Source organism: Ascaphus truei, chromosome 5 (assembly GCF_040206685.1).
Source record: "Ascaphus truei isolate aAscTru1 chromosome 5, aAscTru1.hap1, whole genome shotgun sequence".
NCBI classification, from domain to species: domain Eukaryota; kingdom Metazoa; phylum Chordata; class Amphibia; order Anura; family Ascaphidae; genus Ascaphus; species Ascaphus truei.
The window spans coordinates 101,027,902-101,053,059 of record NC_134487.1 but is presented as its reverse complement, the minus strand read 5'-3'; the positions used below and the strand labels follow the sequence as shown (position 1 = coordinate 101,053,059).

General features: G+C 42.8%; 1 protein-coding gene and 1 pseudogene across 18 annotated transcripts in view; one reads left to right on the top strand and one right to left on the bottom strand.

The window, feature by feature from the left end:
• GRIP1 (glutamate receptor interacting protein 1) overlaps positions 1-25,158 on the bottom strand; it is an 894,479-nt gene that overhangs the window by 171,464 nt on the left and 697,857 nt on the right. For 15 of the 18 annotated variants that reach the window (XM_075600319.1, XM_075600328.1, XM_075600326.1 and 12 more), the window contains one exon: positions 14,921-15,001. In XM_075600319.1, coding sequence (XP_075456434.1) covers positions 14,921-15,001 — 81 coding nt within the window. Of the gene's footprint in view, positions 1-5,021; positions 5,090-14,920; positions 15,002-24,867 lie in introns of those variants that run through there. The other 3 variants (XM_075600320.1, XM_075600324.1, XM_075600330.1) reach the window with 3 other exon arrangements.
• Positions 17,710-17,807, top strand: LOC142496349 (U2 spliceosomal RNA; annotated as a pseudogene).

The window sequence follows — 25,158 nt, the reverse complement described above, 5'->3', positions numbered from 1 at the left end:
ACAGGGGAAAAGAACAAGCGCAAAATAACTGCGAGCTCAAAGGATACGTTAATAGTCCAAATATATGGATTCCCTTGATGGGTGCCGCACCGGATAACAAATGGGTTCGTTCTGGGCCACTTGAGTAGTTGAGGAAGAGGGTTCCAGATGCGCACAATCTCATCAAAATTAGGAGTATGTAGAGAGAAGAGAACAGCACACAATAGTGTAATACTGTATATAACAGTTTAACCAGAAAAAGTATTGCACTCACATTTGATGAAGTCAAGCGGGCATTTCGGTTATTAAGTGTAACCACACTGGTGTTGTTGACTCTTCGTTAACAGGACACCTCTGATGAGTTCAAGAGAGCTGGTCAAGAGAGAGGACTGAAATGCTGAAGTAGATTACTGCTATAAGAAAGAATATCCTGCTACTGGTGAGTCTGTATGACACTGCGAGTCCTGCCATTGGAGACGATACACATCATCAGAAGTGTCCTGTTAACGAAGAGTCAACAACACCAGTGTGGTTACACTTAATAACCGAAATGCTCGCTTGACTTCATCAAATGTGAGTGCAATACTTGTTCTGCTTAAACTGTTATATACAGTATTACACTATTGTGTGCTGTTCTCTTCTCTCTACATACTCCTAATTTTGATGAGATTGTGCGCATCTGGAACCCTCTTCCATAGCTCAGAGAAGGGCAGAAAAAAAAACTTCTGCAGATGGCCCATAAAAGGCTCCGTCTCTCACCTGCAGACAGTCCTCGGATGTCCCCAAGCTAAAAAACATACTATGCAAGGGAAAATACCCACCGCCATGAAAGTATTCCGGGATAAGAAAATAACTACACCCCCCCCCCCCCACTGTTTTTTCTTATGTAAAGCATGTGGCAATGAATAATTCTACATGTTTCCCTAAGCTGGCAGTCATTTGGCGCTCCTGTTATAAATCTGTAAATATCCATATGGTGTTACTAACATAATGGCTACTTCAGTCTGTGTAACGCAGCAGCTAGAATGTATCCTTATATTACTAAGGTAACATTGTCTATGGTTACAGTTTACAGCTCAAACTGCCGGGAACATTAACAACAAATTATTGCAACCAGGAAAGTGTAGCAAAGATCTGGCACTGATGTTTTAAAACTCATAAAAAATGGCATTAAGAGTTGAATAACAATGGGGGGGAGGGGAAAAATACCATAAGTATTATCCAATACGAAAAACAAGGGTAATCAGAGGGTCACTCCTAAGAGGGAGAGTAGGCTGTGGTAGAGAAGCCCCCAATAGCATGCACTCGCTAGTTAGTGATAGAGTAAGGACTATGATGCCAAGGACTGAATATAATTTGTGTGGGGACCTCATGGTAGATATGTAGGTAACAATCGGCAAGTCAGTCCCCAAACAATAGTGACGAAACTGCCAATGAGATAGTAAGTTGAGTTAAAACGCCTTTAATTGGGTCCTATGGACGAATAGATAAAATATAGGGACAGAACATGAATGCATGCATATTGGATGATAACACTAACATGTTGGGCAAGTCACTTTATCTCCCTGTGCCTCAGGCAACAAAAACATAGATTGTAAGCTCCACAGGGCAGTAACCTGTGCCTGCAAAATGTCTCTGTAAAGCGCTATGTAAAACTAGCAGCGCTATACAAGAACAAATGATTATTATTATTAGTTGGGGGGGGGGGAGGGGAGAGATTGTCACCCTGCTCCTTTCATTTGTCCTGTGGCCCAAGATTTCTATTGGCGGCTCTGCTTATGCCTGACGCATTACACAGCTTTTTCAACATATGATGGAATAATCTTGGACTACCCCCAGGGATAAATTATGTTTATGTTGCTCAGTATTGATATACTGTATGTGAACTAACATACATTAATAGTTGGCTTTGCTCCATTTGCATTATGTTTCAAAGTCTCTGCATAACCAGCTTTTTAATAAATGGCTACAAATGTTACTTAGCTCTGTAGCAAATGGGATTTTAATAACTGGCAAATGTAACAATATGGCCTTAAAAACCAACATTCTGTTATCTGCTCAGAGTTGTAAAGCTAACCAGACCAAAATAAATGGTCTTGTACGGTTATACATTTTATCTTTATAAGACAGCGGGCAGGGAAAAAAATGTAGGTTTTGTTTTTTGTACGCTACACATACAGTATGCACATTGATAAAATAAGAATCAGGGAAAAGATATTGAACTACCGTGTATCAACAAAAAATTAGAAAATCTCTTGATATTTAGGGGCTCTTGACATTGGTTTGTGTCTACGATCTCCACAGTTTAACATACAGTATGCTACTAATTTTTACAGGAGTAAAATAGTATAGATTAAAAGGGTTCATGCCTGTGCTAAACAGTCTCTCTCTGGGCAACAGACAGCAAATGACTTAACCATTCGTATCCCTATACACATTGCTGTACAAGAGTGATGGAATCCTGCCAAACGTTTACCTGGCATCCTTCCAGGACTTTACACACTGGTGCCCAGCACAGTGAAAGTCCCACCTCACTAACACGAGAAGAGTGCTTAGGGGCTTCCCTTAGGCTGACCTTAATCTACTCTTACAATCATGGAATACAAGCCACACAGCACCAAATGCTCCAATAATTGTCTTATGACTACTCAGCCAACCGAGTATTCACAGGCATGCTGACTGCAGTGTGTCAATTATTTCCTGAACCCCCAGGAAAGCAGTGTATATGGATGAAAAATAAATTTCCAGCAATTATTAGTATTTTTATTTTTTTGGCAAGGACCATGCTGTACTAGTCACAATAGATAATGTGTTTTAACAGTTCAACAGTTGTATAGATTCACAATGGGCTATGATACCTTTTAGTGGACCGACATTAGAGTTCTTCATAGATGAAATTATAATGCACAGAGCTTTCAAAACCTCAAAGGTTTCTGCTGTAAGTGTTCTGTTTACTGTCCACTATCATTACATTTATAAAGAGCTGTAATATCCGTCCGGGTCCAGTACAAGGTATCACAACCTACAAGGAATCAATGTATTTCTGTATCATATGGCTACTATAACGTTGAACTGCAGCTGTACGGAGCACCACTGCCACTTTACATTATGTACATGGATTCCGGTGTTCATTTATTTATTTATTTTGGTAAAATCAGTGTTTATTGTTTTTGCTTGTTCAGTGGTTTAATTAAAAAAAATCTAAATAATCAGTCTAATAAAAACATACACATACTTGAATATGGTGGAGTTTTTTGGGGGGCAAGTTTCTGTGTGCCCCTTGTGTTGACTTCTCCTAGCAGTGGCTGGATTGCTATAGGACATGGGTCTACAACCCGTGGACATGTGAATCTGTCAGGGGACCTGGCTAGCCATCACTCTCCAGCCAACCCCTGCTTGTTTGTTGGTGGGGGGCTCCAGAAGTCGGGCCCAACTTTTGCATTCCGCCCGCGTGGCCACTGCTGGTCCCGTGTCACTAAGCAGGCCTCTCGCTGCAGCCCAAGGTAACATTTTTAAATCGTGTGTGTATGGGGGGGGGGGGGGGGGGAGAGGGAGTGTATGGGGGAAATAGAGTGTGGTGGAGAAGAATTGATGGTGTGGGTGTGTGATTGAGAACGTGAGGAGAGGGAGAGAGAGGAGGGAAGGACAGTGAGAGAATAGGGGAGATAGAGAGGAGAGTGTGTGTGTACACTATATGTAGGTATCATGTATGTGGTCGTGTAATCATACCCATGTGTGTGTTGTGGCACTCAAAATATTTTGGACAAGAAAAAAATAAAAAAGGCTCTTCCTTGAAAGGTTGCACACCTTCCTGTAAGAGGTGGAACTCCATAGAAAATTATGCTTCATTTCTTGTTTTATCAGTCTTAACCGGACGACCAAGATGATGAATCGGTGGTGTTCTTCCAGTTAAAGCTGGAGTCTCCAATTATGTGCTGTACTTACATGCTAGAGACATCAATGTATATAAATATGCCGGCACATACACTACAAATCAGGAAACTGCACTATCTAGCCTTTTCTTGCAATCCAAATATTATAAATGACATGTTGCGATGGGTACATTTGTTCCTGGCGCTTTATGCGAATCAACTCCCCAGGTCCATGTTGCATACTGCACCGACACACTTTATTCGAGCAAATACCCAGTATGTACCTGGCAGATACCTGGAATGCGCCGCTCCTCACCTCTGACAAGCCCCGTTGCGTTTGCCTTCCCAGCCTGGGTTCATGCCTGGCTGATGGGCGGCTGATCTGTTAAATGATAATGATTAGGATTTAATAGGCTGCAATGCTTCACGTGTCTACCAGATGGCATAAATTCATGAATTGTAATGCAGTATATATATATATACTGTGCACTATTGCAGCCAGCGGGAATAAAATGCTTCAATCCTTGCTGGAAAATAACCCAATGCACTCGGGCAGAAAACAGTCACAAACCTCAATACACCCGGGTATACCCGAATTCGTGGGACTAGCCGAGCTTGAATAAAGTGTGTCGCCAGTGTACATCTGTTATGTGCATTATAGTCTGAATACTCCCTAGACCACATGATTATTATTCTCAAATGTGGAGTTATTCTTGCTTGACATCTGTCATGCCATTTATCTTTCAACATTACCCGATATATAAATAAGAAGGTTCAGTCACAGTACACCCACGCAAGGCATACAGACATGAAAATATTTTTATCGTTTTTAAGTAACAATTTTAAATTGAAATACTATATAAAAACTAAGTGAACTGTGCCCAGATTCCTATTTACTTTCAGATAGTGCTTGCATGCCTCACTGGAGATATACATAAAATACAGGCATAACAAATGCCCCTTAAACACCCACCTTTTTTTCTATAAAAGCACCCCATTTTCTGAATAATCATATTAAGTGTTGTACTGCAAGCTAAACAGAATATATATATATTTTTTTCTGCACACTGTTTAGAAAGTTGTGCTCAGATGAACAAATATCCCATTAATTCTGGGGAAGGATCATTCATGAAACCTCCAGGATATTCAACAAAACTGCCACCGAGATACCTGCTAAGGACATCCGTATACTTCCTTTGGCCATGCAGGTGGCAAATCATCTGGTGAGGAGACCTCTTCAGTCTGGAAAGTAAAGAAACTCTATATAAACAGTCTCCATAGCATAACTCTGTATACAATGTATTAAATGGTAAAAAGAGACTGTCTGAAGGACCTGCACTCACAAGGGACTATAAAAATCTAGCATTTAGAGACAAAATCTCTGTACGAGTGACATCACCAAACCGGAGTTGAGGGCGAGAGCGGATACAGCTGGACGGACGGAGAGTGAGCCGTCTAATTCCGTCAGAGCTTGCCTCAGGGCGGATCCACCTCAGGGTGTAAGGAGCCGTGGATGAAAATCACAGCGCTCACGATACCGGCAGCGTGTGGCTTGTATCCAGGAGTATAGCGTTGCAATCAGCTGCTGCAGTTCAAAGACCAATAGAACCTCTGCGCATTTGCTCCGTCTATGTGGTGATGTTAGTCACGTCAGCAAACGTCCCGACGCATTTCGTCACGTGAGGACGCTTGCCGATATCACCACGTAGACTAAGACAACTCGCTCGCGGAGGTTCGATTTGTCTTCGCACTGCAGCAGCTGATTGCAACGCTATACTCCTGGGTACAAGCTGCACACTGCCGGTATCGAGGGCGCTGTGATTTTCTTTCACGGCTCCACACACCCTGAGGAGAGCTCCGACGGAATTAGATGGCTCACTCTCCGTGCGTCCAGCTGCATCCGCTCTCGACTCCGATCCGGTGACGTCACTCATGCTAGATTTTCATCTCCCCTTGTGAGTGCAGGTCCTCCAGACCGTCTCTTTTTAACAATTGAATAAATTGTATACAGAGTTATGTTATGGAGCCTGCACTTCTCTCTCTTTTCTTTTTAGGTATCTGTGTGGTTTGGCTACATCACTTAGAAGCTGCAGCATTCTCCATAAGGATCACCTTTCTGGAATTGGATTTCTTGTTCACAGAATATTACTGAAACTGATTTGGGACACTTACCTACAATATTTATATTGTTTGCACCGACAATATAGTACAATATTTACAGTATAGCCAACACATTATATCACTGCCTACACTAACACATTTACGTGCCCCAACACTTATTTTTAAATAATACACCAGTTCACTCACCATTAGTAGACTAGTCTAGCGCTACTATTTTTGTGTGTGTGTGTGTGTGTGTATATATATATATATATATATATATGTATCTCACAAAACGAATGGATGATACTGTTCTGTGGCTAACAAATTATATATATATATATATATATATATATATATATATATATATATAATATATATATATTGTGACAGAAACCAGGGGATGGTAATAAATTCCGTATATAGGGCTCCCAGGATACTAGACAGTTTCTATCCTGTTTGGCCTGGGAGTGCAGCCTTATAATACATACACTCCATCCCACAGTTTGGCAAGCGCTGGAACTGAGGGATGAGAGATCCAGACCAGAGTTTGTCTGCTGCCTGATTTCTGTCACCTGTCATGCTAATTAGGAATCAGGTATGAAAGACTGATGTCCTGTTTGCTCTGGTCTCTCCACAAGAGCCAGGAGGCTGGAAGGCTGCTGAACTACAGAGGGGAGAAGCCTCTTCCCCAAACAGGTTCAATCTTTCTGTTCATTTGTGTAAGACTGCAAAAGTACCTTGTTTTGTTGTTGGGAGTGGAAAAGCCACTTCCAACCCTGAGTCAGGGATATCTAAGTTAAGTTATCGCTCAGGTGAGCAGCTTTTGTTTTGATCTGTTTTCTGTTGTATGCACTGTGGCAGTCTCAGTGCCTGGGACTGAATAAACCAGGCATAGCCTGTTTAAAGGAACAGTACGTGACGCCTCATCATTTAACCTACCCTAAAAGACCGTGTTCTAAACAGTCCCGGACAAACGACGGAGCCCCGGAGTAAGCCGTTTGTCACATATGGTGGAGAATGCGGGCAGAGCACTAGGGGGTCTGCGGGTTGAAGAACTTTGAAAGGAAAAAAAAAAAAAAAAAAAAAAGTTTTTTTCATCCTCTGCAAACAAGATGGAAGACGTGGTGGGTGCGCTGGTACGCAATGTCGCTGCCCAGAAAGACGCGAATGAAACCCAGCAACAGCTGTTAATAGCCCAGCAAGAAACTAATGCAAACCAGCAGCAGACGAATGCAGCCCAGCAACAGCTGCTAATAGCCCAGCAAGAGATTAATGCCAACCAGCAACAGGCGAATGCCAACCAGCAACAGGCGAATGCAAACCAGCAACAGACGAATGAAGCCCTGCAAAACGCGAATGCAAACCAGCAAGAGACAACCCGCTTGCTGAGAGAGGAGCAACAGCGGTTCGCTCAGGGCTTACAGCAGGAACTCGAGATCCTGAGGGGGACTATCAGTAACCTTCCACTGGCAGCGGCAGCCCCAGTTCCGAAAATGACCAGGGCAAGCCACTACCTTCAGAAGATGGGACCCTCGGATGATGTGGAAGCCTATCTTCTCACGTTTGAACGCACGGCACAGAGAGAGGGATGGCCAGAAGCTGAGTGGGCTGGTCTAATCGCACCCTTCCTAAGCGGCGAACCCCAGAAGGCTTACTTTGATCTAGAGCCAGCCGAAGCTAACGTCTATGCAAAATTGAAGTTCGAGATCCTCGCCCGCCTCGGCGTAACCACGGCTGTTCGCGCCCAAAGGTTTCACGCATGGTCCTTCACGATGGATAAAGCCACCCGAAGCCAGATGTATGACCTCATCCACCTCGCCCGGAAGTGGCTACAACCCGAGATCAACTCAGCCAGCCACATCGTGGAACGGTTGGTCATGGACCAGTTCTTGAGGAAACTTCCCTCTGCCTTACGCCGTTGGGTCAGTCGGAGTGACCCCCACAATGCGGATGAGCTTGTGGCCCTCGTAGAAAGGTACAATGCAGCAGAAGAGCACCCGCAACCCACAGTCGTGGAGCAACCCCACTACCCGAGGTTCCAGGACTCTTCCAGAGACGGTAAAAGGGTACCGGGGTTAAGGGGCGCTGAAGAGCGGCGACCCCCTTCACGCAGCACAAGCAACAGTGGTTCGCACACTAAGGGCAATAGCCAACATGGGGATCCGGGAAAAGGCTCTAAGTGGGACACAGACTATGTACCTAAATGTGTAAATTGTCATGAGAGGGGCCACACAGCAAAAATCTGCCCACTAAATGATGAGCCCATGCAATGCAACAGCGTGGAACCTTATTCGCTGTTGTCCCAATGTATGGGCCCTAGCCCAGAGGACCCCTTGAATAACCATCTGTGGGCATTTGTAAAGGTTAATGGTAAGAGGGTTCTTGACTCTGGGAGCATGGTCACACTAGTGTCCGAATACCTCTTGCCCATTAAGAAGAAACAGGGAAACAGTTCACAAAGAGTGGCAATTTGTTGTATACATGGGGATAATCATGAATATTCCACTGTTGATGTTTTTTTTGAAACAGAGTTTGGTTCTTTAGATTTCAAGGTGGGTATTGTACCCAAACTGGCACATGATGTGTTAATAGGGACCGACTTTCCCCATTTTCTAAAAATGTGGTCCCCCGCTCAGAATAGCGCCCAGAGTTCAATAGCGGACCATAACGAAGTATTAGAAGAAACAAATCCTTTCCCTTTTTCAGAAATGGAGGTTGACGAGGGCCCAAATAAGAAGGGGGAAAAGGAGGAGTGCTGTAAAATTCCCTTCCCCATCACTACTTTGGTAGGGAATACCCCAAATCAAGATGTTGAGCAGACACTTACCACCCCAGAACCGGATAAGACCCTCGCTGACCTAGAGGTCAGTCCTGGGAGTTTTAAGAAGGCCCAGTGGGAGGACCCCACATTAGCGGTAGCAAGGGGAAATATACGGGACCAGAATAGTACTCCTGGCCAACCAGATAGGTCACTTGCTTACCCCTACTTCGAGGTAGAGAACGACCTAGTATATCGGGTTGATAAAAGGAAATCAGTTACAACTAAACAATTGTTGGTACCACAGACATTCCGTAACGTAGTATTACACCTCGCACATAGTCATCCATTGGGGGGACACCTAGGGGTGGAAAAGACAAAAGAAAAGGTTCTCCGAAGCTTCTATTGGCCTGGGGTTCTGGCAGAAATTACGAATTATTGTTCCTCATGCCCAGAATGTCAGATCACCGCCCCGTTCAAGGCGTACCGCAGCCCATTGGTACCCCTTCCCATAATAGAGGTACCATTTGACCGGATTGCTATGGATCTAGTAGGACCCCTAATAAAGTCTGCTAGGGGACATCAGCATATATTGGTAATATTAGATTATGCCACCCGATATCCGGAGGCAGTTCCCCTACGTAGCACCTCAGCTAAAAACATAGCAAAAGAGTTAGTAGTTCTGTTTTCCCGGGTCGGGATTCCTAAAGAGATTCTATCTGACCAGGGAACACCATTTATGTCCCAAGTAACGAAAGAGCTATGTAAACTCCTAAAAATCAAGCATCTCAGAACCTCAGTCTATCATCCACAAACAGATGGTTTAGTGGAAAGGTTCAATAAAACCTTAAAGAGCATGTTACGGCGGGCGGTTGATAAAGATGGGAAAAACTGGGATTGTTTGTTACCGTACCTGTTATTTGCCATTAGGGAAGTTCCCCAATCATCCACAGGCTTCTCCCCATTTGAACTATTGTATGGCCGACACCCAAGGGGCTTACTGGATATAGCCAAAGAGACTTGGGAACACGAGGTTACCCCTTACAGAAGTGTAATAGAGCATGTTGCCCAGATGCAGGACCGCATGGCTGCAGTCCTACCCATAGTGAGGGAACACATGGAGAAAGCTCAAGAAGCACAGAGGAATACATATAATAAGGGTGCTAGGGTCAGAATTTTTTCTCCAGGTGATAGGGTACTAGTTCTGGTTCCCACCGTGGAGAGTAAATTCCTTGCTAAATGGCATGGGCCATATGAGGTCTTGGAAAGAGTGGGAGAAGTAAATTATAAGGTAAGACAGCCAGGTAGGAGGAAACCTGAGCAAATTTACCATATAAACCTACTCAAGCCCTGGAAAGATAGAGAAGTCTTGTTAACCCTAGTACCCCCAGGTCCGTCAAAGAATCAAGAAACTGACCCAGAGGTTAGCATAGCTGAAACCCTGTCTGTTCATCAGAAACGAGAGGTTCAGAATTTAGTGAGAAGAAACAAAGAAATCTTCTCTATACGGCCAGGTAGAACTAGCGTAATTGAACATGACCTAGTCTCTGAACCGGGGGTCCGAGTTAACCTTAAACCGTACCGAATCCCAGAGGCCAAAAGAAAGGCTATAAGTTTAGAGGTTAAAAAAATGCTAAAACTAGGTGTAATTGAGGAATCCCAAAGTGGGTGGAACAGCCCTATAGTCTTAGTCCCAAAGCCAGATGGTACAACAAGGTTTTGTAATGACTACCGGAAACTAAACGCGGTGTCAAAATTTGATACTTATCCTATGCCCAGGGTAGATGAACTTGTAGAGAGACTGGGCAAAGCCCGATATCTCACAACCCTAGACCTAACAAAAGGGTACTGGCAGGTTCCCCTCACAGAAAGGGCAAAAGAAAAGACAGCCTTCTCAACCCCAGACGGCCTCTTTCAGTATAAGGTGTTGCCTTTTGGCTTACATGGAGCTCCCGCCACATTCCAAAGAATGATGGATAAAATTTTAAAACCACATGCTCGGTATGCTGCCGCCTACCTGGATGATGTGGTAATCCATAGTGAAGATTGGCAATCCCACCTTCCAAAGGTCCAAGCTGTGCTTGACGCAGTCCGGTCTGCTGGACTAACTGCTAACCCCGCTAAATGCACTATTGGTCTGGAGGAGGCCAAGTATCTGGGATATTCTATTGGCAGAGGTTTACTCAAACCCCAAACACTCAAAGTGGAGGCGATACAAAATTGGCCAAGGCCAGTTACAAAAAAACAAGTAAGGACCTTTTTGGGGTTAATTGGGTACTATAGAAGGTTTATTCCCAATTTTGCAACTAAGGCAACCCCACTAACTGACCTCACAAAAGCAAGAGGACCGCTAATGGTAAAGTGGTCCCCCGAAACCGAACAGGCCTTTAGAAGCCTGAAAGAAGCTCTCTGTGCCCAACCAGTGTTGGTCACACCTGACTTCTCCAAAGAGTTCGTAGTCCAAACCGACGCATCTGAGGTAGGGCTGGGGGCGGTACTCTCCCAGGAGTCTCAAGGTGAGGAGCACCCCATCCTTTATTTAAGTAGGAAACTAAATCCCCAGGAGAAAAATTACTCCATAGTAGAGAAAGAGTGTCTCGCAATAAAGTGGGCTGTAGAGACGCTCAAATACTATCTGTTGGGGAGAAAATTCCGGTTGGTCACAGATCATGCACCCCTTACCTGGATGTGTCAAAACAGGGAAAAGAATGCTAGAGTGACCAGGTGGTTCCTAAGCCTACAACCCTTTAAATTTTCTGTGGAACACAGGTCAGGGCACAAACATGGCAATGCTGACGGGTTGTCAAGGATGCACTCCCTAATATCCATGGTCGCTCATCCCTCGAGGTCTGAGCTGGGGGGGAGGATATGTGACAGAAACCAGGGGATGGTAATAAATTCCGTATATAGGGCTCCCAGGATACTAGACAGTTTCTATCCTGTTTGGCCTGGGAGTGCAGCCTTATAATACATACACTCCATCCCACAGTTTGGCAAGCGCTGGAACTGAGGGATGAGAGATCCAGACCAGAGTTTGTCTGCTGCCTGATTTCTGTCACCTGTCATGCTAATTAGGAATCAGGTATGAAAGACTGATGTCCTGTTTGCTCTGGTCTCTCCACAAGAGCCAGGAGGCTGGAAGGCTGCTGAACTACAGAGGGGAGAAGCCTCTTCCCCAAACAGGTTCAATCTTTCTGTTCATTTGTGTAAGACTGCAAAAGTACCTTGTTTTGTTGTTGGGAGTGGAAAAGCCACTTCCAACCCTGAGTCAGGGATATCTAAGTTAAGTTATCGCTCAGGTGAGCAGCTTTTGTTTTGATCTGTTTTCTGTTGTATGCACTGTGGCAGTCTCAGTGCCTGGGACTGAATAAACCAGGCATAGCCTGTTTAAAGGAACAGTACGTGACGCCTCATCATTTAACCTACCCTAAAAGACCGTGTTCTAAACAGTCCCGGACAAACGACGGAGCCCCGGAGTAAGCCGTTTGTCACAATATATATATATATATATGCTTTTTATAGGGATGCTACTGTTTATATTCTGAAAAGTACTGTACTTTGTCTTATTGCCCTGATTTGACTTTGTTATTGGCTTCTTTGTACCCATGGCCTTATACTCTATTCTGTAATATTATGCATGTTCCTGTTAAGTCTACATTTGTAAACTTAGTAGATACAGTGTATAAATAGGGAATTGTCATACATGGTGGCTATAGAGCTTTAACACAGATGAAAAAATCTTACAAAACCAAATTCTATTAAATGATAGGCGCGAACCGTTTCCAAACTGTAATATAAAAACACAGGCTTCAAAAAACATGCTCATCTTCAGAACTGTAGGTCTCAAGGGGAATGACTAGAGCGGTCATGCACAAAGAGACCTCTTTGATTGGAATCTGCCACAGTTCTGCTGCTCTACTGTAACAAACTGACGTGCCTCATCTGCTACATGGTGTCTAGGAAAGGTTAGTAGTATTAGTAACCTTGAATGAGATTTAAAATCCATGAAGAACATTATTTCACCGATTGCAGTTCTTAAGCTTTCGTTATGGCAACAATCTTTAAAAAAAAATATATATATATTTTAAATACCTGACACCTTAATGCCTCTGATTTATTTTTTATCATCTTTTTATTTTTATTTTACACGTACTGTATCGGATTATGTACTGTAACAGGGACTTATCCCTGTTTAAATAAAGCATCCTCAGAGCATCCAGCAGAGAGATAGTTAATTGCAGCCACTCAATTGACTAGTCTCCACCTGGACTTATGAGAGCTCTGTAAAAAGCCTGATGTGAGAAAATGGAGAGAGATTCCTTAGCTCACATTTGGGCTGACAGAAGGAGAGCAGAGAAGCCTGCACACAGACACTGTCTTGAGCACAAAGGCTGTGCTGAGATCAAGACACTCAGTCACCTGGACACAGAGGACCCAGGAAACTGCCAGAGACTGACATGGAGGGCCACCTGCTTAAGGTGCTTCCTGAGACTTTGAGGCGATAGGCTGGTAATGGGAATATCCCTCCAGTCCTGCAGATATGGTCTGGGGTGTATGTTAGCCCTTACAAAGGGATAGGGGTTCGTTATTTTGTTGTTTTTGAATGTTGCCTGGATAAAGGAACAGGCTCAATAAAGCCAAGATCTAATTTCACCCTAAAACAGTCTCCATTTGCATACCTCTGCACACATCTCTTACATGTACCATGATCTGATGATCATTGGTTCATCATGGGAATAAGACACCAACACAAGGGTGAGTCCTGCAGATATAAATAGAACCAACGAGACATCACAGTACATGCCATGGAGATCCAATGTAAACATGTATCATAGCAGCCTTCAGCCTCTCTTTTTTATTTGATAAGGTTTTCCATTGAATTTATATTATTTATGGTCCTTTTTTCAATTTTTTTTTCACAATCATTGCTTTGTTGTTCTAAACGTTTTTGCGACACTCTTGGCTGGACGCAGTGACACAGTAGGGTGTCACGACACCTTGGTTGACATTCACTGCCCAACAACAATGGCCCAGTTGTTTGTGGGTTGTGTGCCCTGAGATCTGAATGAAATAAGAAGTAACATCGCAGTAGTAGAAATGAAGCTGCGGAGCATGAACACTACATTCTGCTGCATAGGGAACTGCAAGTACCATTTTCTCGTGTTCTATTTTAATACCTTCCCCAAAGGCCCCATTGGCCTTAAATCGGTTAAGAAATACGAAAACTACAAGAAAAACACCATATTTTGCCTTTTCTATTCAACAATTTCCGAAACTCTGTTTTTACGTTATTGCCAATTTTTATAAAGGCGAGAGAGATTTAGGTGTGATGCAACTTAAAATGCACATTACTGGGAGTTTCATGTATGGCCACAGTCCTGACTGAGATCAAGCAGAATAATGAAGGCCGCTATCTTAGGGATGCTTTTTTATTGGAAGTTGGCTTTAGAAGTGATTTTGTATCCCTGTTAAATTTGCTGCGTGTGTAGAACAGAACTTTCACAAACAAAATAAATGTGATTCGCATTAACTACTTCCCTCCCAGTGGCGGCTTGCAAAATGTCTGACTTGGCAGCGGCTAAGCTACGCAAAACTCCGTCCACTAGGGACGCTACAGAGAAGTTAGAATTTTGTAAGAGGTGGCAATTTATTTGGCAAGTAAACCTATGGAGTGTCACAAAATGGTACGGTTTCATCTCCAAGATACATGGCAGACAGGCCATGGGAACACGGAGAGGGTCTGTCTGTACTCACTGGTCCACCAGTTAGAGGAAAATGGTGCCGGTCATTCTACAACATATACAGTACTAGACTTTATTTGAAACACTTGCTTCAGCTGTAGAGATTTGCACAGAGCCTTCAGAGGCCACCTCTCAGCAGCAGTACTCTCTATTACACGTGGTCATCCCACACTGCTGCTTTCATCTCCTTCCGCAGTTCCACACTCATTAAAAACAGACCGATTTAAACCAAGGATATTCATTTCATCCAAAGCTTCTGCAGGTCATAGTAATGTAGCTGTTAAAAAAATAATAATACTTACCTCTTATTGAAAGCCATGAACTCCTACCAACAATTTCTAATTTAAGAGAAAGATTTGCACCTCTTACTTACAGTACTCGAGGGTCCTACAATGTGCCTGCAAGGGGCTTCCAATCCTCTCCTACAATTGCATACAGTATATCCTCAGTCTGAATTGTGTCCTTACCTGTGATGCTTGGTCTCCTAACTGCCAGTGCTCCATCTGGTGCCTTGGTCTGGTTTGCAGACTTTGTGTAAGGACCCTCATCTGTAAAACAGTAGATGTACGAGATGTATTAGAAGACTTCTCTATTGATGAACATTTTTATTTTTTTAAATATCTAACATTTTATTGAAGGAAAGCAATTGTTTTGCACTGTAGCTAAAAAATTACACACAAGACTTACATTTTTACATATGAAACTGAAATAAAGAACAGAAAAAACACAAGAAACACAAGAAGAAAAAAAAAACAGGGCTACAAATATCTAAATGTACAATTGACATTTCAACTCAACTGTATAGTCTTTTGAACCTGTGACAAGGAAATTAGCATATAAATAACAAACATGATAATTATGTTGGTCCTGACATTTAACGCAAAAATTATTCTGAGGAAATCAAGGACCATCAAAAATACACATACTTCACACGTGTAAAACAAACTATCTTCCTCAGATGACTAAACAAATCATTAAGTGTATTTTGACAAGAGGTTTTCTATGCCAGTTTGTAAAGCATCAGCATATAATAGGTTCATCTGACATATCTCAGCAAAACTATATATATATATATATATATACAGTTTGCTAAATTACGTATAATAGAATGAAGCGTTTTCTTGAATGACATGTTACCCAGAAGGAAAAGAACAGCTCCAACAAGGGTCTGCAACTTAATTTCTAGGCGAGTGTATTTTGGAAAAACAGTATCACATTGCAGGTCTACAGACCACACTCTTCCTATTGACACCATTCCTATATCTATCATTACCTGCAATATTCTATAGGCGATACTGTTCCTCTGTCGCTGCCTGCCTTTCCCTATAACAACCAGGGTTATAATGTTTGGTCTCATACATAGATGTAATGGTACTTATTACATAACAAGCCCCACTAAGAATGAAAGTGCAATTAGGTGCCGAGGGACCACTAATTCACATATGCTTAATGGTGCAATCACATCCCGATGGCTAAAAAAATAACCTCATGTAAAAAATTTAACAGTCTGGTTGGCTTCCACGAACCATGTAACTGCACAAGCAGCAACTATTTGGCAGCTTTTGTTTCTTTAATAATTCATTGCAAATATCATTTCTTAAAGGCCTCTGATTGAGGGAGTGCTTGTCAATCAAATGTTTTCCTTAGCTTGATCCCACCTTGCCCTTGTCCTTGTCAGAGCCAATACGGATAAGGGGGGGGAAGGAATTTATATGTGCAAACTGTTTAACACAGTGACATCAGACAAAAGGAAGTAGCTAGGGAAAGATTAACCCCCTCCCAAGTCTTATCGTTCAATGTTTACAAACTTTAAAACTATTATTTAAAGAGTAATAATTTAAAAAAATATATTCAATAATTTCATTTTGTGTAAACACCCCCCAAAAAACAGTCACATCACCCAGATGTAGCCCCTCAGATGTCATGGTCATTTGTACTGCACACTTTGATCCTAGGACCTTTAAATGGTGGCCGAGAGAATAAGGATCTGAGCTACAGTGGCATGTCTTCACAGATTCACAGATAGAAGCGCAGGCGTCCCCCATTAAATGCTAGTATGCTGTCTGAATACATTTCTGTATGGTGCAAAATGGGCTTTCACAATCCAAGACATTTACAATGGATGGAATCACCAATTCTGCCCACATTGCACCTTTAGTAATAAAGTCAACCACCATCTAAGTTAAGATTTTTTTTTTTTAGCTGCTGTGAACTGAAGCAGAAAACGAATACTAGAGCTTAATACTAGTCAAGCAATAGAAATAGCATAATTTATTCATAACATAGAACATATTCCACTGAGCAGTACAATGGGGGTGGGGGGGGGTGAAGATAATGCCAATACAATTCCAGCAGTAACATACACTGGACACAGTAGGTAAACGAGGGTGCTCTTAAGTCTAAGGAAGGGGAAAGTGGAAACATTACGTTTACTGGGAGAAACGGGTTGTGGTGTTTCTAACAGTTATTTGCAGTGAAGCTAAATACATTTTATACAAGAATTTAACCGTATATTGGAGTTGACAAATGTTCCATCCATCACCCTGCAGACTATTTGCAGTAAGCAGCGACAGATAAACAAGTAAATTCATGGGCGCATTCAGTATGGCATCCAAGAATGTGATAAAGCAGATCGATTATTATGTTGCCAAAGATTACATTCTGGGTGCCCCCACGGTGCCAATCAGTTAGCGCGTGTACAAGAAAAAATAATAATCAGCTGAACATATCAGATAGTGTCTAATCTCCTTTACAGGCCACAAAGTGATGTCTGTATTCGATCGAGACACAAACAAGATACAGACAAGGGAGCGTGCAGAAGAGGTAACTTTACAGAAAGAGACGCACACATGGGAAGCATTATCGGGGAAAATGTAGAGAAGACCGAGGGGAAAGAGATATAGACTGATGAAAATGAATGACGGAAAGGAAAGGAAGATCTAACTAAAAAAACAATGGGCGCAAAACACTAATTTTAACATAATCATATCCCATTGGCCCTGCTGGTAAATATTGTTTGCCATTTACACCTTGAAAATGGGGTTTGATTATAGATTAGTGAACCACAATGCTGCACTGTATTGGTCATACTAAAGATGTTTGTTATAGTATGCTATACAATGGAGAATTTGTCACTTTTGTTACCCACCATAATTTATTTAATGTGTGGTTGAAACCTATCCCAGCTTTACATTGCAAAACCAGTATAACCAGCCTCACACTGATGAGACCCAAAAGGTCAAAAACAGCTGTCTGAGTAGCTTCTCTGCCCTTTGGCTAAGATCGAGTGTAGTATCTGTCCTAAGTTTTTATTGTTACTACTACTAACATGTTTTAATTAAATCTTGACCCTCGGTGCGCTTTTGTGTTTCATTCCCTGCTATTGCCCGCGTTTGGAGCCATCCTGCGACGGGACCTGTGGAGGAGGGGTGCCTTCACATCACATCAGCTGCAAGAGGGAAGAGTTGATCCACTACGAGATCCTGTTAGGAAGCAAGAGCGCGGTTTGACTTTCTTATCTGTAGTATCTGTCCTGCCTGTGGGGGAAGTAGGATGGGTAGTGGCATGCACTTGGTCCTCTTGCCTGGTCGAGAAACGGGTCTGAGAGCCCAAGATTTTATTGTGGCCCATGCACCCCCTTGCTGGCAAACAAGAGGGGGAGAGGGGGCAAGACCAAGTAAGGTGTTGGCTGTGGAGAGCTGACCAGGGAGAAAGATAGCCCTAGAACAGCAGCACAACTGGAACTTGGAAATGTTCGCGGCATGGATACATTTGAATTCATGGACATTGTTACCTGCACCCATCGTGTTTCGCCCTGGGCCTTTTCACTAAGGGGGCACGCACATTTTTTAACCCCCTGGCCATTTATTGGTTGGAATACTTATGCACGCTCACAGAGCACTTATGCACTGTTATGATCACTGTAACCATAGCACAGCACTTATTTTTGTTTTGTTGCGCGGCTTTGTACATGGTTAGTCACCGTCTCTCCCAGAGAGAAAACAAGCTACGTTAGTAGGCTCTGGCCGAAGACCAAAGTCTTGGCCTTCCTTGCTAGTCTTTTGGCCAAAGAGAGGAAGAGGAGGATCCCTGACTGGAAGATGGCGTCAAAGACCCTGAAAACCTAGTAACAGGACTTGTCTGACCGAGACGACGGTCAAAAGTAGTATCACACAAATCACTTTAATAATTTGAGCACAGGGAACACTGGCTCTCTCAAAAAAAAAAAGCTGTGAGCACATTTACTAGCTATGCACTTCTTTAACCCTGGCTGTGGTGAAAAGCTGTGTAATGTGGCAGGCATAAGCTTATAGGGGCATATGTTAAAGCTGCAGTTCAAGCAATATTCTGCATGTGTGTTTTTTAATAAATCAGTTCTGTAGTAAGAAAAAATACTTTTAGCATTTTCTGTTTTAAAAAAACAACAACTTTGAAAGACCAATTGTCTTGTATTATATTTTAACAAACATGTTTGTTGCTATAGCAACCATTTACATTCCCCAGATCTAAAGATGTCACCAAACTTTGCCGATCAATAGACGGAGAACTAATTGACCGGCAGCTATGCAGTTTTTTTTCCCAGCTAAGTAGAGATTGCTCACATGAAACTATTGAAGTAAAAAAAAAAAAAAAACTAAAAAAAAAAAAAAATCGGGAGCCTGAACTGCAGCTTTAAATGGATTTGAAGCAAAAGGTAAAACTGCGCTCATTTGCATGTAATTTTTCAAAACATAGCAGGAACCTAAAAGTAAAAGCATACAGCAAGACCCCGCTTCTCGGTGCCCCGCTTTTCTGCGATCCGCCAATCCGGCGGTATTGAGAAGGGGGCCGCCGTGTCTTCGCATGCGCAGAACGGGGAAGTCCGTCGTCGCGCATGCGCAGAACGGGTGGATGCCGAGGGTGCACATGCGCAGAACGGGTGGTTGCCGAAGGTGCGAACGCGCAGAAGGGTGAATTGCCGGTTTGTGCATGCGCATACGCTGAAAATCGCCGGTTCCGCTTTCCGGCGATTTTTGCTTTGCGGGGGGTCCTTAGAACGGAACCCGCTGCACGCCCGGGCCCTCCTGTACCTAGAAAAAAAGCTTTCTAAAGCAGCCAGGCTAAATGTGTGTTTTCAGATGGCCAAACTATATACAAACATAGCCACTACTTAGCAGTAACAAAACATATCTGAAATAACATCTCTGCATTTAAAGCAGTGACAGTAGACCAAATCCAAGATGCCCAATCGAAAATAATTGCCAATACACAAGATTGCAGATTTTGATCTGTGCCTTTATTTTAATTCAGACTCCAGGCTTTTATCTTGTCCTAGATTCAGCTTTGCGTGATTAGGCCTACAGTTATAAACACAAACTACTAAACATGTAGAAAAGCGCATGGCATTAGCAGAGTGACATTTTCAAGACCATAGCTACATGGTATAATTACGTGTTCAAAAGCCCCCCATGGTCCATAACTATTTAATAAAAGTACAGCACTCTGCAAATACTAATTTGAATCTGCTCACTTTGGTTCTCGATCTCTCATTTTCCACAAAGTATCATTTACCTTTCAACTATTCTTCCCTTCCACTCTCTCCTCTGCTCACACACTGCAGAATCACATCTTCTGACCATTCGGGAGTGCCTTATCCTACATTCTCAGTAAAAACAGAGACTGACACTTCTGTAACTAGAGGTTGCCTCGTGACTATGAATGCTGGCATAATCACGTTATTGTTTAGTGATCAATTTCACTGTATGTGGGTTTATGCACATCATTGTCCTGAGACCCATGAGGTTTGTAAACTCGATCCATCTCTCGGAGAGTTGAGGGAACAAGGAAAGGGAAACAAAAACATCCCGGAGAGTGTAAATGAGTGAATCATGCAGGCTGTTATTTAAGTAATAGTTTTCAAAGAATAGGGCATTACCTTCCCCTGCTGGATGAGTGGTTAACTTTTTTGTTTAGAGGTCGTTTACAACCACTACATGAAGCCTCTAGAATGTGCAGCTTCAAATACAAAGTGAGAAATATTAAAATGCTTACCCCCCCTCCCCTCCTCCCTGAAAAAGCAGGCGTGTGTAGGCCTACCATTGTGGGATTCCTATGGCTTTCGGTTTTGAAGATCAGCAAGCCAAAACTCAAGCTTTATGGGAGTTTGTAGATATTTCTGGGCATCTATCGCTTAGAATTTGGTACCAGAGCTAGCTTTATTTTCTAAAGTCTTAGACTACAATGTTGGATTCTCACACATAAGTGCACATTGCATTTACTGCTAGAAAGTACACCTAGCAAGACCTTTATCTCAAGGTTTACACTTCATCTATGATACTTTATCTGAACAAAGCTTATCGGAGTGTCCAGTTTTGAGAGTCCAGTTGACTAACTGTGGCACTTATATTGTATTACATTATCTGACATTCCATCTGCTCTTCTCATACAAGCATGGACCTCTTAATTTGCGAGATTCTTAGATCTCAGCTCCTCTAGTACTTCCCTGAATCAGTTGTAATAATAATAATCAGGACAATTCCTCAGAATCAACCCTTAAACACTGTCTCAAACTACAGGCCAATCTCTCTTCGCCCAATACTATACAAAGTCATGGGAAAATGTGTTAATGCCCAATTAAGCGATTACTATACCAAGACAAATTTCCCTAGCCAATTCCAATCTGGCTTTTGCCCCATTATTTGTCATCCTAACTCTATGCCCAGGACATACTTGAAAACGAGAGGTAACTCAATGTATTACTTCCTGGTAAAATATTTTATAAATAAATAAATACATTTGCCTCCCTTTTACCATATAAGTAAAAGTGATTATTCAGGCGCTAACTACTAATAGTGACAATAAATATTAAGTGCAAACAATAAAGGTGCAAAATCACCCGTGTGAAGTAAATAAATAAATACAGGCATACCCCGCATTAACGTACGCAATGGGACCGGAGCATGTATGTAAAGCGAAAATGTACTTAAAGTGAAGCACTACCTTTTTCCCACTTACGATGCATGTACTGTACTGCAGTCATCATATACGTGCATAACTGATGTAAATAACGCATTTGTAACAGGCTCCATAGTCTCCCCGCTTGCGCACACCTTCGGTACAGGTAGGGAGTTCAACTTTGCTGTTCAGGACGTGCTGACAGGCGCATGCGTGAGCTGCCGTTTGACTATTGGGCGATATGTACTTACTCGCGAGTGTACTTAAAGTGAGTGTCCTTAAAGCTGGGTATGCCTGTACGGTCTTGGTTCCCAGCGCAACCCCTCTGGTGGGACCTGTCTTCACTGGTTCCGGAAAGCGAGAATGTGTTCTAACAGTCCAGGGGCAGCATATGGGGAAACAAGACAAAAGCACAAGGCACAAAATCTAAGTGTAGATTCATAAGGAACCATGAGAAAGGTGAGTAAACTTGGCCCTATACTCAGTCTACTTACAAGAAGTAGGAGGTGTCAAAGCAGTGCAGCAGTGCACCACCTTGCTCTTTCAAGTACAGCAAGTTTCAGGTGTTTGCCACTATAGCTCACACCGTCTTCCCCAACAACCCGTCCACCCAAGCTGCTTCACATTACATAAGTACTGTAGAAACAAGGTGAATAATTTGGTAGTCAACTTGAGTCAGGAAATGTTTGCCACTCAGCGATTACACTAAGAATTTCACCCAAAATTAAACATCACCACATTACATTCAATGCCATTTTTTCATCTTGCTCAGTCACCGAGCCAATTAAAGCTGCAGTTCAAGCAATACCCTCCATGTATTTAAAAAAAAAAAATCAGTTCTGTACTATGAGAAAAAAAAAAAAGACTGTGTGTTGAGCACGCGCGTTGTAAGAAAAACTTCTCTGCACATGAGCGAACGGCACAGGCCACTTCTGCGCATGCACAGGCGGAGCTGGCCGCTTCTGCACATGCGCAAGTGGTGTTGTCTACTTCTGCGCATGTGCTGGCGCTTCTGTGCATGCGCGAGTAGCGTTGCCTACTTCTGCGCATGTGTGAATGGCGCTGGCTGCTTCTAGCGCATGTGGAGCTAGTGACTGCATCGTCACATGATCTTCCCCACAGAACTTTGCATCTTTGGTCCTCTTCTGCTGCACTAACAGCCATTTAGTGAACCCCGAGCCGAATCTTTGCCGATCAATCACAGGAGAACGGATCGATCGGCAAATTAACAAATTACTTATCATTGTGTGTAGATTGTATTGATGCACATATTGAATGGAATTATTTTTTATTTTTAATCGGCAGCTTGAACTGCTACTTTAACATCACATTGGAATTGCAAAGCAATTGCAAATGTCCAATTTGGGGCTCAAAACTACAAACATTCACCATTATTAGCAAGAAATGTGAAACCAGTAAAAAAAAAACATTAATAATAATGAGGCATTTTGCCGCTTTGAAATTAGATGATATTTCAACAGATTATAAATCACAAAATGTTACTTAGTGAGGACGGGTATATGGAGAGCTAGCAAATTATCAAGGGGAGACTCCTGGAGGGGTAGGACCTCGGTGGCCGGAACAGCGGGGAGCAGGCAAGGATTGTTGGGGTCACAAGCAAGGTTCGGTGGCAGGCAGCAAGCAGGGTCCGGTACCAGGCAGCAAGCAGGATCGTTATGGTCACAGGCAGGGTCGGCAACAGGAAGGCAGGAGCAGGGCAGCGGAGCAGGAACTGAGATTAGGGAGCAGGAACAGGAACAGGACTGGAACTTGCTAGCAGGAAACAGACTGGGGAAATCTAGTTCAATACCAAGGGCCTTTAATATGAACAGGACTCAATACAGAAGCATAAGCAGAAGCATAGGGGGCAAGGATAATTGATGCGAATATAGAGCCTCTCATTATCAATTGACACCCCTGCCTTCACGTGGTGCCCCTCGTTTCTAACAAAATGGGCTCTGTCGACCCTTGGGCCTAGCGTCCCCTTGGGTATATCCAGCTAAACAACTTCCATGGATCTTTTTAAAGTGAAGTTTTCCGTGGAAGTCACCTATACCCATCCGTGGATGAAGAGGCGGAAAGTAAAGTAAGCAGAAGCATGGGAGTCTGGACATAAAACAAGGCAAGGGAGGAACAGGAAACAGGAACTATAAGGACAGGAGCAACAAGAGGAGTCAGAGAGACAGAGGAACCCCAGAGCAGACAGAAACCAGCAGTACACCCGGTGGATAGAGAAAGGAACTATGGATAGGATAGGAGAAGGATGCCTAGGACATCCTGACACAAATATTAAAAAACAGTAATACAATTGGTTACAAAGCATATTTTCATCCCAATTTAAGCACCTAGAGCTTTGCAGCTCTTTATTCTTGTGAAATCCCTCTAGACCAGTGGTTCTCAACTCCACTCCTCAAGACCCGGCAACAGGTCAGGTTTTAAGGATATCCCTGCTTCAGCACAGATGGCTCAATCAGTGGCTCAGACTTCGACCCCCAAAGTCAATACAAGTTGGGAGCAATGGCTCAAGTTCCCTTAGCGCCGATTGTTATATATTTTAAATCTGATAAACATCTATTTTTAACCTCATTTTATAAAGAACTGTACAATATTTTGCTTTTAAAACTGGAAGAGAAGAAAGCTTTTAAAATCAATTTATTTTAAAGGAAGTGGAACTGTACAAATAAAAATACAAAAGTAGCAGTCCTAATAGCTTGCAATTGAAAAGAATGTGGTATGCCGTTTCCCTTTCATAATTTTCAAATTCATAATTTGAGTGCTGGGTGGCAGACCCCTTCTCTTGGTTTCCTGTGTTCCAAACACACGTGCATTCCAGAATGAAAGCACATTCTACATTCACACTCCTCACTGAGAAAAGCTTTTGTCTCATTCGTCCAATGCCAACTACAAGACCTCACATGTTTTCACTGGGTACCTGCTCCTGTTGCCTTGTTATAAGTAGAAAAGCAAATAAAAGAAAGAAATGCAACAACCATTGAATCTCTGTCCTACGCTGCATTTAGTTTCATACCCACCTACAGATTGTTCTCGTTTAACCTAGTGGGTACAGCTGCAGTGTATGAGAGAGAGGGGAGGAAAAAAAATCACTTCCTGGACAGTTTCCAGACTGGGAAAAATTGTCAGTAATAGGAAAGCTTGGTCAATAAAAAACTGCGGCAAAGCAAGAAGAGCCAGCGATACAGGGATCTTCATCTGAGCTAGTTACCAAAATGTCTTAACTCTTCAGTAATAACATTTTTTTTATAGTGTGTGGACACCGCCTTTTTTTCTTCCAGTAACGCAATCACACTACAGCTGCTCTCTCAGTAACCCATATTAACAACTAAAAACGAAATCCCCAAAACAACCCATCCCCTATGCTGTTGGGGTGTGGAGGGCAGCTCAATGGCAGAAGAGTAAAAGAGAGCTTATAAAACGTTTACACAACGGTGAAATATGCTCCCAAAATGAGTGGTGGACTTACCAGATTCCTTCTGAAAACCTTGATTAAGGCCACAGAGAAGGGCCATCCCTGACTATTGTTCCAGGAACAGTGCAGCAAATCCAGACTTTGCAGAATCCTTACTCCATATCCTAGTATCTGCCCCTTTCAATAAAAACGAGAATAGGAAGAGCCTGTCCCTGCCTCTTCCCCATTCTTCATGTGCTCCTCCACAGCTCAGGGAAGTCCATAGCGACTTTTTCAGGGAATATGTGTCAAATCAAATTACGGTAGCAGGCTGCCGGTCCCTTTAGAAATCAGCAGAGCAGCAGA